Source organism: Eretmochelys imbricata, chromosome 3, assembly GCF_965152235.1.
Source record: "Eretmochelys imbricata isolate rEreImb1 chromosome 3, rEreImb1.hap1, whole genome shotgun sequence".
Lineage (NCBI taxonomy): Eukaryota > Metazoa > Chordata > Testudines > Cheloniidae > Eretmochelys > Eretmochelys imbricata.
In genome coordinates, this window is record NC_135574.1 from 146336250 (window position 1) to 146348975 (window position 12726).

The 12726-nt window shown below is 39.9% G+C and overlaps 1 protein-coding gene across 1 annotated transcript in view; it reads left to right on the forward strand.

Moving 5' to 3' along the window:
• The window catches only part of BIRC6 (baculoviral IAP repeat containing 6), a 323928-nt gene that overhangs the window by 92612 nt on the left and 218590 nt on the right, over positions 1–12726 (forward strand). Inside the window, 4 exon segments of the mRNA XM_077813548.1 lie at positions 4043–4176; positions 7098–7235; positions 8875–9002; positions 9615–9746. Coding sequence (XP_077669674.1) covers positions 4043–4176; positions 7098–7235; positions 8875–9002; positions 9615–9746 — 532 coding nt within the window.

Consider the following 12726-nt stretch of genomic DNA (forward strand, 5'->3'; position numbering starts at 1 on the left):
ATCCTATTGATTTTGATTAAAAAAAGGTGAAAAACCTGATGTCCACATATGTAAATGTTATGATTATATAGGAGGGGAAAAGCAATGATCTCAGAGGTCTTCGCAGGGGAGCAGAGTCACACTACATACAGGAGTGAGGCAGTGACCTCAGGGTTAGAGTTCAATGTGGAGGTTAAGGTGTCCCTACTCTGGCCAGACCCCTCCTAAACTGGGCCCCCTGCCTGGGTTGGTGAGGGAGTGTCATAGTGGCTGACCTTAAATTCCTAGCTAGTCACAGGTTTCAGAGTGGTAGCCGTGTTAGTCTGTATCAGCAAAAACAACGAGAAGTCCTTGTGGCACCTTACAGACTAACAAATTTATCTGGGCATAAGATTTTGTGGGCTAAAACCCACTTCATCAGATGCATGGAGTGGAAAATACAGTAGCAGGTGTGTATACACAGTACATGAAAAGATGGAAGTTGCCTTACCAAGTGGGGGATCAGTGCTAATGAGACAATTCAATTAACAGTAGAATATCAAGGGAGGAAAAATCACTTTTTTGTAGCTGTAATAAGGGTGGCCCATTTCAAACAGTTGACAAGAAGGTGTGAGTAACAGTAGTGAGTAACTGCAGTAATTACTACAGTAAGGCTGCAAGTCTGTCAGGGAGGTCATGGAAGTCACGGATTCCATGACTTCTGTAGCGGCTGGTGCTGGCTCAGGGGTTGCCTGAACCGGGCAACCCCTGGGCTAGCGGCAGCAGTTTCGGTGTGTGGGAGGGGGCTCAGGGCTAGAGTCAGGGGATTGGGGGGCTCTTAGCTCAGGGTGCAGGGCTCCCCGGCTCCCACTGGCATGGCCTTGCAGCTCTTACTAGATGGAGAGGCCTGGGGGGGGGTCTGTGCGCTGCCTGCGCCCGCAGGTCCCACCTAGCAGCTCCCATTGACTGCGGTTCCGGGCCAATGGGAGCTGCACAGTCAGCGCTAGTGGCGGGAGTAGTGCGTGGAGCCCTCTGGCCCCTCCACTGCCTAGGAGCTGCAGGGACATGCAGAGCCCCCCGAGCACCTGTGGCTTTCTTCCCAAGTTTTAGTTAGGGATATATAGTAAAAGTCATGGACCGGTCACGGGCTGTGAATTTTTTTTTATTGCATGTGACCTATCCATGACGTTTTTTTACGAAAAATACCCATGACTAAAACGTATACATGAGTTGTTGAAGTGAGGCCAAGGAGGATGACTAATTACAGCTGTATTTTAACAAATACCTCAGAATTCTGAGTAACTGGAGCAGATAAAAATCCTTTTTTTCTTTGCAGAATAACTTCATAAGTACAACATGAGCATAAGAGAGACCACTAATCAGGTTTCCTCTCCCTGCTGTTGTCAGAACTAGAGCTTGGTGAATACTGTTTTTTGTTGTTGTTTGTTTGTTTGTTTGCTACCTTCTGTTTTGAAACAAAAAACTCAGAAAATAAATCACGTTGGATTGAATAATATGCTTCGTTCAACGAGACCTGACATTTTTCATTTCATTTTTGGGCATTTTAAAAAAAAGAAAGGGAGCAATAATGGCGATTCATAGACGTTCATAATGACAATGAACAGTTATTGCGCTGGGGGGAAAAAATGAGAATTATTGCATAGATTAGTGCACTCACCTAGGATATGTGAGACCCAAGTTCAAGTCCCTGGTCCAATGACTTAAATTTTTATAAAAAAGTAGAACAGCTTCAATAGGAGAAATTGTGTGACCCACACTAGGCTATCCCATAGTCCATTGGATAGAGAGCTCACCTATAATGCGGGAGATTGTAGTTCACCTTCCTTGTTCACATCAGACAGAGGAGGAATTGAGCCTGGGTGTGTCAAATTCCAGCTGAGTGCCCTAGCCACTGGGCTAAAAGTTATAAAGAGGGTGGTGCCATCGCCACCACACCACCACTCCTCTGCCAGCCCAAAAAATAAAATGTCAAAATGAACAATTTCATTTCAGCATTTCCAAGACATTTCAATTTTTCAGTTCAGTAACTACTTGACAAACTTGACCCAATTTCATGAATAGTTTTGGATTGAGCAAAACTTAATCTTTCAGCATGTACATTTTTTGACACAAAAATGTCATGCAGCTCTAGCTGGAATAGGTGCTTTAGACAAACCCCATAATACATAATTTATAAAATAACTCCCATAAAGGAAGTTGCTTCCTCAATACCAAACAAGTTAGTGGTAGTCCTGTTTTCTGAGTGATTGTGGTTTATATCCCATTGTCCACTTTTATTCTGCTTACTGCAACTATGGATATTCTTATCCATAATCTTCTTTTTTGAATATTACTAATCCCTTGGATTTAATACCTTATGGTAATGAATGAAAGGAATGTAATGATTCTTTAACGTTTCTGTTCATCGTATTAAATACTACGAGCAGGCATATCAGGAGATCTGCAGTTCAGATTTCTTGGATTATTAATAGGCAACAAGTGTATCAAATTCTATACAAACATTGCTAATTACATTTAATAGCTATATAGGGCTTATCTCTTCTGGGATCTCAGAAAGGCTATTGGGATTCGTTTTGATGAGGTTTTTGCAGTTCACTGTTAACTCTGAAACTTAATGATGACACTTCAAATGCTAGTATTAAACTTTTTCAGTGACTTGTCCTAACAAAAACATTGTCTCTTTCTTACCCAGTGTGGTTGAATTGTACCCATCATGTCTGTCTTTCCTTCTGCTCGCTTCAAAGGTGGCTACAAGGAAATACAACAGCAAAATATAAGTGTGAATCACAGTTCTTTCTTGTTTTTCGGTGGTGGTGTTAGTGCTGCACTCAGGTGATCTAGCAACATATCTGTGCTTTGGAGGGACTGGATAGGGACTCCTGGAGACGCTCTTTCCACATTTGCAGGGGTTGCTTCACAGCAACATGAGCCACTTTCTTCTTTGCAAGGCTTAGATGGGTTTTCATCACAGAGATCTCAGTTACTAGTGGTTTAGGAAGTAAGAAGGTGATTTGAAAGCAGCTCCATAGAAATATAAAATCAGCAGCATCTGGAACACAGGTCCAACCTCTTTGGAGTAAGAGCAAAAGACGGGCTTAGAATCAAACCCAGGTCTTAAGTGTAATGAACTTACTTGCGTGGTCTCAAGGCTAGCCATTAGTCATCTTGATTATTCAGATTTGATACTGTTCTTTAAAAAGATGATAAAAATTTTCGGAACATCAGCCATAAATATTTGGCTGCTGCATTGGGGTGTGCAGGCTTTCGTAGGCTTATAATACATGGGCCAGCCTGTTCACTTTATCTCAAATAGGAAAAACTTCTGCTGCCACTTCAACTCTCCCTTGTCCTCCTGGATTCTTTGAGTCAAAGGTGGGAAAATTCTCTTGCTCGGATAGGTGTTCCAGCAAACTCAAAGCAGTGCTATTTCGGAACTTTGTTTTTGAGCCTGGTGCCCTCAAGAAGTAATCATCTTATTCCCTCCTGATGACCTGCTGTCAGTTAAATAGAAGAGTTTGTTCCTTTGGGAAAACATGATGGTAAATTATTAAAATGAAGGTTACAAAAAACCTTACACTTCAGGCAAAAGGAGTGCACCCACACTGGAATAATGTGGTGTGGGTATTGTGGTGGATGGGGAATTTAGTCTGTGTATGCTTTCAAATGTTCATTGTTTTACAATACACAGAATTGTAATATAAAAGTAGGGACAAGTAGAATAGGAAATGAAACTGGTCAATTCTCAGTGAAGAAAATGCATAGATTGGGAACTCTGCAGGCTTCTAATGGTAAGTTACTGCTGATGACTTAAGGTTAAAATGAGAAACTGCAGATTTTATAATATTACATTGTCCCTCTGATAGTACAAATAGAACCCTGCCTACCTTTTTGAACTAAAGCGTTCGTTTTTTACCCTTACCTTCCTTAATCTTTGATTTGAACATGTGGAAAAGTTGTTTGATGTATGTTCCAAGAAGTATTACTGCATTTAAATGCTTTTTTATAAGAATTATAACTGAAGAGAACTGTTCAGTGTGTTAAACATTTTTAATTTTATCTTTAGGGTCTTCGTGTTGCTTTCCTGCATTGGCCAAAGGTCACTTAGCAACAGTGGTGTCTTAGAAAGTTTGCTTAATCTCTTGGATAACCTGCTGTCACCTCTGCAACCTCATTTACCTATGCACAGGCGTACTGAAGGTAGTTCTTCATTTTAGGAGCTATATTTTCAGATTAGATCTTTATTCTAATTTTCATAACAGGAGCCTGATTGCACCTACTATCAAAGCAGATTAAGTTAAAATCCCCTTTTTTGCTTATTTGGAAACATTGATTTTTTTTGTGGGGTGTTAAAATTTCACATTCTTGGTCTTTGCCCAAACATGACTTTTTTTCCTTGAAGTTTTGAGCAAAATCTGCCTCACTGTTCTTGTTCAGTTAGGATGAAAAGGACCTTTACATGTTTAAAAGATTATCCCACTGTGGTTTCGGACAGCTGTAGCAAAAAATAGCTGAATTTCAGAATTAGGCACAGATACAGTTCTCTTTGGGAACTAGTCTTTGCTTGTTTACCAAATATCGTTGGATTTAATTTGACCAAATTATGGCTGTTTGAAAATTAATAGAGCCTGCAAAATATAACGTGTTAAGTGCATAGCTAAAGTGCCCTTAACTCATGACTTGCTAAATATGTGTTTTTCTAAATTTTCTGACTTTAAATGTTCATAGCTCTCTAAAAATACTGAATTGATATTCTCCAAACTAGACTCGCTTTGTACATCTTCTTAAAATCATGACAAAATTGAAGAAAATCAGTTAATTATCTCTGAAATTTGTGAAAATATTAAATCATGGAACATCCCTTAACTCATGTACACTTACAAAGTTATACAAAGCTCATCAGCTTGGATTTATGAGTTTGCAAGCTTGGTAAATGCCAGCTGGCGCTCTCTTCCTCCCTGCTATCCTGAATCCCCCAAACAAAGATTTGTAAGTGACGGAGGGGAGTTGACTTATTGCTCCCCATCAGTGTACCAAAGGCTAGCACTGCCATACCCTCTCACTTGGTTGGCATAAGTTCTTATGATCTGCCTCTGCAATTCCTCCACCCCTTCTGCCCTCTTCCCACAGCTGTCAATTTCTTCCTTATCATCTTGCATCACTATTCCTGTTCACTGAGGACTTCAGAGCTTCATCTCTGTTGGTTTTCCAGTTTCCTTCCCCTTGGGCAGCACAGGTGAACACTAGGGAATTACCAAGTGTGTGATGAGTGCCAAGTGTGACAGAATTCCCAGCAGAGGGGAAAGGGTGAGAAGAAGCATCAAATGTAGGGAGCAAGAAAAGGAGTGAGAAACTAATGGATCTCTCTCATTAGTCCTTCAGCTAAGAGTCAGAAAATAAACAAGACACAACAGTAGGGGAGAAAAAGCAGGTGTTTGGAGTGAAAGTGAGGGGGAGTGCTAAAATTTGGGATGGAGGGAAAAAAAGGAGGAGAGTTGAAGAACTACTTAGCTATTAAGAGAGATTGAAGAACAGAGATATTGATCTGGATAGGGGGAAAAGACTTAGTATGATCATTTAAAACAAAAAAAAACCCCCAAACCCAAACAACTTTTATGCATCTTTCTGTGGACCGGACTCCTATACTTTAGATCAGACTCCTTGTTTTTTTTAGTGTGAAACCTGGACTAGTTTGCAACAAGAGTCACCCAGATTAGCCATCCTACCTCTTATCCCTCTAGTCTGCATTGCCAGTTCCAGGCCCTACCATTAAGTCTCTTCTGTTCCCATTTAGGATGGGGCAGTATGTTCCAATGGACAGAGTACCGGGTGGGGAAGTCAAAATGCCTGGATTCTGTTGCTTGCTCTGCCAGTGACTGGGTGTGTGACCTTGGGCAAGTCGCTTCTGTGCCTTGGTTTTCTTATCTGTAAATTGGAAATAATGATACGTGAGTTTACAGAGCATTTTGAGATAAATGGACAAAATGTCCTGTATAAAAACTAAGCAGTTATTAAATGTGCTGCTTAAATATAGTACTTTCACATAGATATGAAAATGTGATTTTAGCCTGCAATGTGGTACACAATAATCTTTGGCCTGTTGGTGCCTGTTGTGTCTATATAAGCATGCAATTTAATTAAAGACATTGATTGAGTGACCTGTTTGCTTTTGTAGGCTGATGGCCATTGATACACACTAATTAGTGTGTTTTATAACTGTTTTGAGGACAGAAGAATGACTCATTGATTCAAAAGTTTCTTGTGTGATGTACAAGTAGGTTTTGTGTGACTCACATGCAAAAATCCCCACCCCCCTGTTAGTGTGTGTGAGGCCAATGTAGGCACTAATGATATTAGTTTCAGAGTAGCAGCCATGTTAGTCTGTATTCGCAAAAAGAAAAGGAGTACTTGTGGCACCTTAGAGACTAACAAATTTATTTGAGCATAAGCTTTCGTGAGCTACAGTACCACTTCAGTGTGTACCACTCCAGTGAGCTGTAGCTCACGAAAGCTCATGCTCAAATAAATTTGTTAGTCTCTAAGGTGCCACAAGTACTCCTTTTCTTTTTGCGAATGATATTAGTGTTATCGATTTGCAGGAGATCTAGATCTTGCCTCAGTGTGAGGGTCTCAGCTTTCCCAGCAACTGGCTGAGATTTCACTTCGAATGAGAGCTAGCTTGCTGAGGAGCCAATCTGTGGAAAACAGGGGAATGTTAGCGGGTTGAGAAGAATAACTGCCCCTTTGTTTGTGGGGCCTTGTTTACCTTTTGTTACCAAGGTTCACAATCAAGGGGACATTAATGGTGAGGGAGAATCCTTCTATTTCCTTTTTCATCTGACAAGAAGAATTGTGATCTTTGCTTTTGGACCTTACTTCAGCTCTTCATGATTCCCTTCCTCCCAACTTCTTTCTGTGCTCTCCGAGACCCCACGCAGTGATTCTTGAGTGCAAGTCCTTTCCTCTGTTTGTGGAGGGAAACATGGGAACCCTTATTACCTAGAACTGTGTGCACCATAAAATGTCTGTGTGGGAATTCTTTAAGCATTGATTTTCTGATTGTTATAATTTCAAAAATTTACTAAATCACTCAAATGTCACCTAAAACCTACTTGTTTAAGGGGTATTGGACATTCCCATGATCAGCTGGGTTGTAATGCTGGTATCCAGACTCCTAGACTACGTGGCAACTGTTGAAGATGAAGCAGCAACAGCCAAGAAGCCTTTGAATGGAAAAGAGAGGGAGAGATTCCTGACAGGTATGGAACACTTACAATATTTCTAATTCAAGTCTAGATTTTAGAGATCTTTGTAAAATGTTCAGTACTGCCAGCTCATGTTCAAAAATGAGTCAGAATCATGAGATTTTAAAAATACAACTTGGGATCTATTTATTAGCCTTCTGATTTTTGAACCATTTATGGTTTACATTTTTAAACTCTTTCACAGCCATGATGGGTATAAACTTAAAATAATAATAAAAAAAAAAGAGTTGAGATATTCGCGTTATTCCATGATACCAGGGGCTAGAGCTTTAAGAAACACAAAATATTTTGAGACTGTCAATAATATTGTGAGAGTTGTTAAACCAAAAAAAGGACAGGAGACACTGGATATAGTTTAATTAGCTGCAACTTTATTATTAGATGTCTGGGGCTACCTGGCAGATAAAAGTGTACAGTTCAAATAACTCCATGATCATTTCAGTATCTACCGAGGGGTTTCTGCCAGCCCCCTTTTTCCATCCTGGTCCCCAGCCAACCCATTGCTGGGACTTGATCGTATTCTCTTGCCCCTCTCCCACTGAACAGATTAGAAAGGAAAGGGGGGGTTGACTCCCTGCCATGCCAGTCATAGGACCCCCTTTCCTCTTCCTTAACAAACACCTCCTTTTAAGTCCTTTACCAAACCATTTATCTGGTCACTGTATCCCTTCCCTATGGAGTACCTGCACTGGACATCCACCCCACACTTAGGCTGTGATGTCACAACTCATTACTTAACTCCTTTCCCTGTTCACCATAACAAAGCCTCCATGAACCTGCTGTGGGGAAAGCAAAAACCCCACTGCATCATCTTGGTCAATCTGGTGGTGAGGGAAAAATTCCTTCTCAGCCCCCAGAGAAAGGAGTAGCTAGTGCAATGCCCACAATGGGTCCAGACCAAACCTAGTATTTTGCCATTTCCAAGGGGAAGGAGGGTGAGTGCTGCTCTTCCTGGTCCTGAGAAAAGGGACTTTTCCCACCAGGCTTGCTCTTGGTCAACTCTCCGGCCCTTCCAGTACCTGGGGGATGAGTCAACATTACCACGCTAACCCACGCTACGTTTTCAGCAGCTTCTGTGCGTCTCTCTCACACCACACCTGTAAAGTGCTATACTCCTTCCCCTAGCAAGCTGGACAATGGTGCCCGTACTTAAGGTGTGGTGTGGTCAACTTGACGTTTGTGTGACTGTTTGTAGCTAACGTGTGAGGAGAATGGTGTGTTTGAGTAAGTTTATTTCAATTTCTAGCTTCGTTGCAGGTTGGTCTTTTTTTGTTTTTGTGTGGTTTTTTTTTTTTTTTTAAGTAGTATCTTTCAAGAGGAGAAATGTGAGCGATAAGTGCTCACATTATGGGTGCTTTTGGTTTGTATAAGTTAAACTAGTCTTGTTTTTTCCTTTCATACTTAAGAACTTGAAAATAGTAAATGCAAAATTGTACTGTTGACCTTTTCATGCTGTGCAGTAATGCTGCCACCTAAAGTGAGGATTGCGTGACAGATAGTTTAGTAGAAGCCTTAAATTTAATGCTCCATTTTTATATTTAGTTTATAGAATGACTTCTTATTGTTGCTCTCAACTCTTTTAGGAACTGTTAAAAGTAAGCCTCAAATATTGATATATGTTTCTTCCCATTAGGCAACCAGTGGAGTTTTATTAATAATAGCCTACATACCCAGAGCCTGAGCAGATCTTCTAAAGGCAACAGTAGCCTAGATAGATTGTACTCCAGAAAGATCAGAAAGCAACTCGTTCATCATAAACAGGTAACTTTCAGTGTGTACTGGCACTTTTAATGTAAGATACTTATAGCAATGTACCTTATTTCTTAAAATTCCAGCTTTGGGCCTGGAGCTCATTCAATCTTGCTTTTGCAAAGGCCTGGTTCTGTAGCTAAAAGCTGCCTATCTCTCTTGACATGTATCTCAAACTGCAGGGCATGGGATCTGCTGAAATCATTCTAGTCTTGTGGAGCATATTGTTATATTTCCCTGTGGTCCGTATTTGATAGTAAAACTTACTTTGCATTTTTGGTGAATCAGCAAACATCTGAGTGCAAGCTTCTGGAGGCTGACCAGCTGTAATTCAACAGTATATCATTTATAAGACCGTGTTCACTTTTAAATACATCTGTACAGGTTCTGTGACCCTGTGTTCATATCTAAAAATTCTCTTAATATTGATGGTTCTTAAACCTAATCTGCTCTGACTCTGCTGGCAGCCCATTGAAGTTGTATAATTTAAAGTTGTACAAAAACTAAACTAAAAAAGGCTCAAGTTGCAATTTGAATTGAAGTTTACTATCATATGAAAATACTGATCCTTTTCACATCTTATTGCTTAATTTTTTTGTTTTTCCTATTAACATTTTCTTTTAGCAACTTAACTTATTAAAAGCAAAACAGAAGGCTTTGGTGGAACAGATGGAAAAAGAGAAAATACAAAGCAACAAAGGATCATCATACAAACTTTTAGTAGAACAGGCAAAACTAAAGCAGGCTACTTCAAAGGTATGATGTTCTGAAACTGCAGTTCACTTGTTGTCTTTTGTGTGAAAAGACCTGTTCCTGCAAAATCATTTTTGTCCTGGGTTGACTTTGTACAAAAAAGTGTTTCATTCTGGCTCTTATCAAGGCTGTTCTGTTTGTCGAATTCAGCAGCCATCTGTAAATGTCTAGCTTGGGAAAAATGTTTTGGTTGATTCTGCTCCAGCCACCTTTTAGCTGATCATAGCCAAAATCACCAATAACCTAGAAGTGTTTGTAGTGTCAAACTAGTCTATAAAACACAGTAAGCACCTGACAGCACTTGTCTATAAAGAATTGAAAGTGTGCTTCATATGGCTAACTTATGAGTGTGGTGTTTTTTTTTTAAAAGGAAATTGTCTTGGGTGAGTAGCCAAAAAGTAAGCATGCCAATCCTCCTCCTCCCAAAGCAAACAAATGCTGTATTGAAAACACTTGTGCTTATTTTTAGGAAGTTTAGCTTTCCACAAGTATGGTTGCAACATATAAATCCTTGCTTCTTGTTATGAGCTCTGGATACTGGGGATGAAAACAAACCCAGGCATGCTCGGAGAACAATCTAGTAAACTTCAATGTCTTGTCTGCCAACAGAAATGGCGCAGGCAGTATGGACATTCCTGTGAGCATAAAACAAGTAGGACTCACTTCATAGATACCAGACTTGGATATCCATTTAGATTTTTACCTTTGGAAATCTTTAGGCTTTGGAAATCTTGTTACCTATTAGGACTTCTGAAAGTCTTTAAGGGATCATAGATGCATAGAGGTTATAAAGAGAAATAAGCATGCCACTTTATAATTACCATTGGAAAAAGTAGGGTTAAAGAAACACTAGCAAATTTTATCAAGTGCTGCATTTTCACTAACACGCCTCTTTTGTCATGAATTTCACTTTCCTGCTCTTTTTGCTCTATTCTTGAGTTGTCTCTTAAATGAAATAGACTCTTCTACAGCAGCAATGATAAACCACTTCCCTCCTTGCAGTGGTTACCATGTAGTCATTTCTCCCTTGCACAGTAATGGAAGGGCCAGAAAGATTTTGCAGTTGGAACAGAAGGAACTCCATAGGTGATCAGGGGAGGGGAATAGTAGGCCTGCTAGCGAACTCTTACAAAGGCTGAAGGAACTCAGCCACTGATCCAACTGTGAAGCAGGTAAGTGAACTGGTTGGCCAATCCTGGAATTGAAGACTCAACAGTGGAGTGCAGCAGGTTTTATAAGTCAGTGGCACAGTTTTAAACACCTGCGCTGCCGCACTGGCTGAAATATGCTGTTGGTTAAAGCTGTGTGGGATTCACTTTACAGCAGTCCTGCTTGTGTAGAAAATATGTTGCATTAAAACCTTCCACATTTAATATGATCTTTAATAATACCTATCGATTGTGTGTATGTACATACCATGTATATGATAAATTACAAAATTATGCAATTTTGACCACATCACCTGCTAATCAGTGCTATCAGTGACAACTTAAGGCATTCCAAACTTGGTAGTAGCTTCAAACAGCTGCCATGCTTATTTTAAAAATAAACAAAACCCTGTCCAGACAAAGATTTCCTTCTGTCTCCACTCCCGCAAAAAACAAAAAGAAAAAAAGCCCCTGCAGCCAAAAGACAGTGACCCTTGCTCACTCTGGAAAAAAAGATGGGGGGATGAGGGGTGGTACTGTTAAAATAGCACAGGATTCTGCCCAAACAGTGGCAAATTGAAGGTATCCAACTTGCAATTTTTTAGTACTAGAAATGACAACTGCAGACTGTTGATTACCATATAATCAATCCCAAAGAGAGAGGCAGGAATTAAGCAATGGAAGGGTGGTCCACAGGGTGTACAAAGTGTGTGACACAAGATTTATACAGTGTAACAAAGAATCCTTGATTGTATGTGTCAAGAAATAATGTCTGTAGGTTTTCAAATAGCTTGAGTCTTCAGTATTTTGTCTGCCACCAGCGTGCACATGTTTACTTCTCTTTGTGCAGGGTAGTTGAGGCCCTGTATCTCTGCAGTTCCAATTCTTTAGCCACTAGGAAAGAACTAAAAAAGAAAAGGAGTACTTGTGGCACTTTAGAGACTAACCAATTTATTTGAGTGTAAGCTTTCATGAGCTACAGCTCACTTCATCGGATGCATACTGTGGAAAGTGTAGAAGATCTTTTTATATACACACAAAGCATGAAAAAATACCTCCTCCCACCCCACTCTCCTGCTGGTAATAGCTTATCTAAAGTGATCACTCTCCTTACAATGTGTATGATAATCAAGTTGGGCCATTTCCAGCACAAATCCAGGGTTTAACAAAGAACTGAGAAGTCAGTATTCTTGATGGGTTATAAATTTCAGTTATAAATTAGTACTGTGTCTGAGTACTATACATTTGAATCTGTGGTAGCTAAGTATCCATGAACAGGTGTAGGAATATGAAAAAATAGTATCAATTAAGAGTCAAGTTTCTAAAACACTTTTTCTGTAAAGTAAGTATACAGAATACACAATGGTGTTGAGAGCTCTGTCAGACTCTAGAATATCTTTGAGGATGTGAGTATGACTACGGTCTTAGTCATTGCTTGGTTCTGTTTAGGCTGAAACTGTAGCAAAAGGAACTGAACCCATGGTAGTTTAATACAATATTACTAAATTCAATCTAAATAAATTTTTAAAAAACGCCGTAGTATGAAAGTTGATTGACCCTTGTGTAAGATTAACTGCATTACACACTTATGGTTTTGTCACTTGAAAGCAATGCAACCAACCCAAATTTATGCCACGTTCCCATATAATCTTAATATAGGTCCAATAGGAGAGTGTGGGATTCTCCATTATTAAAAGTTCTAGAGGTACTGTTACATTTTTCCAACTCCTGATATGCTTACATTCAGAAAATGAAAAGGAGTACTTGTGGCACCTTAGAGACTAACCAGTTTATTTGAGCATGAGCTTTCGTGAGCTACAGCTCACTTCATCAGA